Source organism: Haplochromis burtoni, unplaced genomic scaffold, assembly GCF_018398535.1.
Source record: "Haplochromis burtoni strain Fernald_Lab_line unplaced genomic scaffold, NCSU_Asbu1 Contig_54, whole genome shotgun sequence".
NCBI classification, from domain to species: domain Eukaryota; kingdom Metazoa; phylum Chordata; class Actinopteri; order Cichliformes; family Cichlidae; genus Haplochromis; species Haplochromis burtoni.
Window position 1 is genome coordinate 731,746 of NW_024582415.1, and position 7,792 is coordinate 739,537.

Below are 7,792 nucleotides of genomic sequence, written 5' to 3' on the forward strand. Positions count from 1 at the left end.
AGATAGATAGATAGATAGATAGATAGATAGATAGATAGATAGATAGATAGATAGATAGATAGATAGATAGATAGATAGATAGATAGATATTATAGGTTATGTAAAAGAGAAATAAATAATCAAATTTAGCAAACCACCCTTTTACAGAACAGTTCATGAACAGCTGATCCTACATTTTATAGATATATAAATACATATTCTATAAATACATAGATATATATATATACAAGTAAGATGTAAGGCCTTTTTGTATTTCCTGAGTGCAGCTTTAAGATTAGAGAGGTTTAAAAAAAAAAACTAGTAGTACGTCCACTAAATATTTAGCGATATAATTCTTATTTTTACGTCGTCTTTCTTTACTGGAACTTCAGCTGTAGTTGTAAATTTGTCTGTAAATCTACGTCTGTTTCTTTAGGTTTATATTCCAGGGCACAGAACAGAAACTAGAAAGCAACAGAGCGAACTCTTCCAATGTTAAATCTTCTGCTTTGCAACCATGGGTCAACCGGGGGGAAAAAAATGATATATATTTTTTAAAATTGTTAGTTGTAATAAAAAGAATCTCTCTTGCTCTTATCTCAGCTACAACTATCCTCTCTAAAGAAAGGCCCTAAAAGCGCATTCCTGCTTACTTATCAGTACATCTGAAACAAAGACACTGATAAGAACTCAAACTGATGTTTTAAACATTACCTTACCAGCTGATGGTTTCAAAGAAAAGTGTGGTGGTTCAAAGGTTAATACAGCAACATGTTTATTGCTCCCCCTTGTGGCTAAAAGTCCGATATTACAGGCTGGTGTTTCTTGGTCGGATGATGCAGCCGCAGACGACAGACGTCATAGGCCTATGCCTACATAAAGACTAAAAATTAGCAAATAATTAAAAATAAAAACAAATAAAAACAGATTTTATGTAGGGACATAATGTAGGGAGTTTGCATTGGCAACACAATTCCTCCAATGTTTGTGTTCCGACGCATACGTTATGCAGACCACTTTGTCAGAGATGGGCCAGTAGGAAGTATTGGTAGTGGAAATAAATCAAGATGGGTGCAAGAAATAGACTTCCTGATTTTTCTGAAGCACTTTGCAAACCACACCAAGGTCAGCCATGAAAAAAAAGTAATTGGACATCATGGACATCGCAGTGGAATTGCGATGCTGGTGCACAACTTTTTTCAGCTTCACTGTATTGTTCAACCGTTGGTGCAAGAGTTGTAGGTTACAATGCCCACTGAGCCAATGAGGCCAAACTCAAGAAAGACCAACCAAAATTTATGAGATATTCAGTTTCTGAAAATTCCATAATTAGTCTTTTTTTGGGGGTTGGAATATGTTCAAAAGTTAGATTTCTGCAGTCACACACACACACATAGCTACGTAAATAGTTCTAAGTGCATGATTGTGTTGAATAAAAAAGATTACATGTTAAAATTTTGTCAGTATCCTTATTTCATTGTGTTACATTTCACCCCAGGATATGTTACAACTAACCCAGACTATGGGGTTAATTGTAACATTTCACTCTTTGTGTTTGAGACCATACCATGCAATGGGTAACTGTGCTGCAGAGAAAATACTGCACTATTTAATAGCAGAGACATGTAAATACTTTGCATTACATTTTAAATCCACTACCTTAAAAGAGCTCCAAGCTACAGACAGAAATGTCAAAAATGTTACAACAATCCCCGGTCTCCCCTAAACTCCAACTTTTAAAAGTTTGGATTAAAAGCAATTACAAAGTTTCTTCCAGTTTTTGCATCCATGTTGTACTCTATAAACTAGGAGTATTGTTTTGTCGCTAGTCAAAACGTCTGGGTTAATTGCAGTGAAAAGCATGTAACAAATCTCCAAGGGCTCCCAACAGGTGACCGTTGGAGGCCCCTGTAGTGTGCCAGCATGGAGTAGGCAAATAAAAGAATAATATAAAGTATTTCTGACAGATTGAACAAAATTTACCAGGCCACATTTGAACACCAGGTAGTGCTTTTTCTATTGTCGAAGCCACAGACTACAAACTATAAGTCCCTGCTAGTGTGTTATGGCGATAACTGCGGGAGCTATCCAGGGTACTCAGGATTTCATTATCATTATAAGCACCAGAGATTTAAATGATTCTTTCGGGAGCTGAGTTTATTGAACACTGGCAGCATGTGGGTGGAAGTTGTGGGCAAGAGAAGTGTACCCGTTCTTTAACAACTGCATATAATTAGTAGATATCAGAGAGAAGGATATATATTTTTTGTCGCATAAACTCTTCCTAATCTGAGACTGAATCTGTGAGGCTTCATTTATTCCTTTAAGCCCACACTACTGTGGCGACTCATTCTCCATCTAGAACTTATCTTCTGAGAGTGGAGGCATTATCAGGATATGCATCTATGTAACTGTACTGTACTTAAGTCTACTTTGTATAGTGCTTGAAGATGTTGGCAGGTGGAAATGGGCTCAGTTTGAACTGCGGGGAACCACCACTTTGCGGGGGTTTCCGTTTGCATGCCAAAAAAGTGATGTCTAATGTTTCCTTTTGCTGGTACACAAGCTGTAGTAAACAAGATTGACGAAGGTGTGCAAGATATGACTTGTTTTTAAGTATCTTTATGACATCGTCGTACCCACTCAGTGTTCTACATTATAATCAGATTAGCCACTTAAAAGATTTTTGCAGAACAGACTGTGTTACATCCCCACGATGAAGGTCTAGGGGTGTGTGTGGGGACTGGTAACAAATGGGTCCAGAACAGAATGAAAGGAGAACAGACAGAGGTGTTTAGTAAATAAAATAGTTTTTATTATAGATAAACTTAACATAAAGAGCCAGCAACGCCGTTTTACCAATAACACTAGAAAAAGAAAAAGGTTGCAACAACAAAGAACACAACAACCAAACAAAAAACTCCACACCACGAGGAGGCACTTCCAGGGGCCCACAAGCTCACCCTGTCACTAGCAGCAGCTAGCTTTACTGCTGCCAAGGCCCACAAGCCCACACTACTCATATGTAGCAGCTACACTGCACACTTCTTCCACAACTCCACACCAAAGACAGGACAATCACACACCTAGAACACAAAGCGGAGACACCAGAGAAAACCACCCTCCTACATCCAGTTCATCCCCAGCTTATATGACCTCAGAGAGGCCATTGCTGACTGGGCCCAGATGGTAAATGAGGCCAATGAGCAGCAGCTGTGTCCTGAGGAGAGGAGCAAGAGAGGAAGAGAAGGAGAGAAAACACCACAACCACACAAGGGCAGTTTCAGGAGGCCCAGCTAGGGCCGTAACAGACTGTGTTGTGTTTGTTGCTGTTTCTGCTGCCCTCTGAGACTGATCTTGAAAAAGACATTTTTAATGTAAACGAGACTTGCTCAAAAGTGCAGCTTCTGACAGGAATGTTCTTTCTGCTTGAAGAGGACTTTATATCATAAGTGTTTGACCAATTAAATGCCAACAAGAAATTTACAACAGCTTAAATACAGGAAGCCACTTTTTGGCATACTTTAGGTTTGAACACAATGTGTACCAACTAAAAAAGTGCTGTAGAATGCTAAAAAGTTCAGGCGAAGTTAATATAAATGATAATAAATACAATTTTTTCAGAAATATTATGAACAAACATAACTGAGTATTGTGAAATGTTAAGTTGGCCTTTTGAACAAAGGAGATAAAATATTTTATTTATGGATCACCGAGATGAAAGGTTATGGCAGCAAGCCCCAAACAGCAAAAGCTACAAACTTGACCAAAAGGTAAGGATCCATTTCTATTTTTTTTTAACACAAAATATAAAATTATTCTTGTGATTAGGCCTATCTTATCGATTCCACAAAGTAAGTAAGTAAGTTCAAAAACGTCACTTAACCCATGTCAGAGCCACCAAGCCTCCAGAGATCAGAAAGTTTGAGCAGCATCGTTTGTTGGACCTATAAATATAATGAGTGCTCGACTTCTTGTGGAGCTCCAGGATGCTCTATAACGCCACGGTCATCCTGTCAGTGGATTTCAACAGTCCGGAAGACTTCCTCATCTTCACCTTCCACATTGTTTTCGCCACGTGTGCCGTGCTTGTAGCCGGCTCGGTGATCATCGGGATCACCTCCACTCCATATCTTCGAGCCCAGAACCGCTTCGTGTTCATGCTGAACACGAGCATCAGCGACACTCTGACCGGCTTCTCCGTCTACTATCTGGGGCTCTTTGACGTCCAAGAGGGCTATCCCTCGAGGAATGGGACATACTACATTTTGCCATCTTTTTTAGGTGTCAATGTGTTAACCTTCCTCTTTGCTCAGTTTGACCGCTACTTTGCCGTTTGCCATCCGTTCTTTTACAGTCGCTACATAACGAGATCTGTTGTCATTGTAATCTGTGCTTTCTGCTGGATTTACACATACTTGATTCTCACTGTGCAGAACTTGGTGCCCGTCTCAAAGGCGGCTCAAATAAACGCGTTTGGTGTGATGACTCTACAGGTTATAGTGCTCGTTAAAGTGCTCATGACAATTAAACTGTACATCATAGCCAGGAGTCACGTTGTGAGAGAGGCGCCTAGTGCCGAGAGAGACAACAAGAAGGAATCACTGCGCATCATTGTGTTTGTGGTTATCTGCTTCTTGGCGCTGTGGTGTCCCTCGTTTGTCAATATCATTGTGAGGCAGTTGACTAGAGAAGGTCTCAGGTTTAGGAATGAAGCCACTAACGTGTTCGCCACGATGGCACGCTTAAACGCGCTGGTAACCCCTGCGGTGTACATCTGGGGCAGCCCTGCGCTTCGGAGGGCCGTGTGGAGAACGGTGTGGTGGATGTTCTGTCCCAGGCGCAGTGCAAGGTAAGACGCGGTCCAAGTAGCAAGTGTTACGTAGAATTACCGTATTATGTCAAACAATATGCTGCTTGTGAATAAAAAGACATTTTATCCCTTATCTCCCCTTCTTCGCACCGGCACCCTACCTCTCTCCCGCTTTCTCCCCCCCTCTCTCTCTCTTGCAGGATTGACTTTAACTCTGATGGGATGACAAGCAAAATAAGGCAGCCAACATCAGCATCGTCATAAGTTATAATAAGGATAAAATACTAAGAGCCCATCTGATGGGAAACATGTTGCGGTCACTTTTGAGTTCATGCGTTTTCTCAGTCTCAGTGTTTTGATTTTTCAGACAAAACATAACGAAGCTGTTCTCTTGTTCTGATTCAACTATGTCATAAAAATGAAACTGCTGTGATTCAACTAGATATCCTAAACTAGACAGACTGCCACAGAGCAGTCTATCAAGTTTAGGACAAAGCGTTTAATTTCTATATTTAAAATCTTTGTATTATTTGTTTGTTTGTTTTTACTTATTACTCGCAGTATGCACATTTATTTTTTTTATTGACCGGCATTTGGGATTAGACTGCAAAGGTCTTTGGTCAGTTGTAGGCTACACATCGAATAAACCTTGTCTTGTATCCACAGCCAAAAAGATGGACTCCACTAAAACCTCTGTAGCAAAAAAATAACTTTCACAATCTAATCGTTTAAACTCGAGGCTATAACAGCAGAAAATGTACAACAGGATCCGAATAATCTTTAGGTTTAGTTCATTGATATTTGGATGGAATTCAACATTTCCGACTGGATCCAGCTTCCTGTTCACTGGTGCAGCACATTCAGCACCATGCACGTTCAGCGTCTTGGCGCTGACACCCGTAGGTTCAGCACCAAGGATAGCCCCATAGCCTAGTTTTGTTTTTAAGTCATGGCAGTGGTCCCGATGCTAAACTTTAACTATATTTAGACACAATAAATTAATATTACAAACTTATATTTCGTGGTCAGTTGACCACGAAAGGAAAGGGAAGTCTTTATCACATATGACAATAAGTTTCATCGGACACGTTTTCGTGGTTGTTTTTTATCAACACATGACAACTTATATGTGTCAACGCTGGCGGACTGAGAGAAATAGAGTGAAAAAGAAGAAAACTACACGTTTACTAAAAGGAAAATCAAATTGAATTATTTTATTGTATTGTTTTAAAAATGATAAATATAATGTTCGCATTAAACATCTCAAAAACTGAATTTTAAGTTGTGCACTTTAAATGTGCACTCAATATGAACTTGTAAAAAATAACTGCAGTTTGTACAGTTTGGATACACGTTTTGTATTTGAAATAAATTATTTCAAGGCAGATATTTTAAGTATCTGTGTCCTGATATTTTCACTTTATTATTATAACATTTATTCCTAGATAATCCTTAAATGCTTGTTAATATCGAAGTGGCACAACGTTCGTGGTGAATATGTTTTTCATTAGTGTAAATGAAAAAAAAAACTGTGATATAGATACAGTTATGGAAGCAACTGAGTTGACTCAGCTCACTTAAACATACAATAAAGCTTTCTTTACATACAGTAGCAGTAATCTTCTCAGGAATAAATAGCAACGGTAAGTTTGTCAGTAAAACTGACACAGTTTATTATATGATAGCGGACATTTTGGAGTCTTTTACGTTTGTTTATTGATGTTCTTTAAAGAGTATTGAAGGGACACTTGTCCCATCTGTCAGGCTTTCTGAATAATACGATAATAATAAGAAGAATTCAATTCATTGACATTTTGTCTTTTTGAATTTCCGCTAGGAGACCTCAGGAAAAGTGTATAGCACCAAATAGCTGTGGATAATTCAAATTTACCAAGTCCCTCTCATTCATATGCATTTACCAAGTGATTTACTTTACAATATATGAACTGAGTTTACTGACTTGATTCTTGATTCTTGACTGCTAGTCTGTAGATGTCCACAAGAGGATGATGTATTGCTGGATTTTTCTATATTTTACTGATTATTTCTGTAACACAAAATGTTAAAAAATGTAAACACTTTGCAAGCCAATATTTATGACTTCTTAAAAGCCAAACGAGTGGCATGAATGTCCAATATAAATAAATGATTCACATATTTCTCTGTCCCGTGCTTGCGTTAGAATGTATTTGCATATCTTGGCGACCTTATAGTTCCCCTTTTCTTCCTTTTTCTGATCACTTCTCTTGTGTGCCAACTACTGCTGAGAAATGACCGACTATATGCGTTTTTAAAAATTCAAAGTCTCCTAAATCCATGCTTTCTGTCAACTGTTTTGTCAAAAAACAAATAGCAAAATGCAGTTTATAAAGGGACGTATGTTGGGTGTAATTGAAAAAACTGAACAAGATACGATGTTTGTCGTGTCAGTTAAAATAAACAAATATGATTTAACAGGATTGAAACGTGAGATTAAGCCATGCCTCCTGGGAGATACAGTTTGGCTTTAGCGCAGTGTCTTATTGAGCAGCTCTATAAAAATGTTGTTGTCGGTATGCGTCTCTGACACAATGCTGCTCACCAACATCACTGATTCTCTGACTGCAGGAGTGCCTCTGTCGGTCGACTTCAGCCATCCTGTGGATTATCTCATTTTCATTTTTCAGATTTTATTTGCCACAACTGTTGTTTTCGTAGCAGGACCTATAGTCATTACCATTTTTGCCACCAAAGAGCTCCGCCGACAGAACAGGTTTATTTTCATGCTGAACACCAGCATCTGTGACACGCTCATCGGGTTTTCAGTGTACTATGTCGGTTTGTTTGATGTTCAAGAGGGATATCCATCCAGAAATGGAACTTATAACATGTTAAACTATCTCCTTGGGGTAAATTTAATAACATTTTTGTTCGCGCAATTTGACCGCTATATTGCCGTTTGTCATCCTTTCACTTACTCTCGCTTCATTACGAGGGGCGTGGTGATTTCTGCAAACATCT

The 7,792-nt window shown here is 38.8% G+C and overlaps 1 protein-coding gene across 1 annotated transcript; it reads left to right on the plus strand.

The window, feature by feature from the left end:
• Positions 1-3,968: 3,968 nt before the first annotated feature.
• On the plus strand, positions 3,969-4,835 carry LOC102302829 (G-protein coupled receptor 15-like). Its single transcript, XM_005924521.1, has one exon. It carries the CDS (start codon positions 3,969-3,971, stop codon positions 4,833-4,835), a length of 867 nt encoding a protein of 288 aa, XP_005924583.1.
• Positions 4,836-7,792: the final 2,957 nt, after the last annotated feature.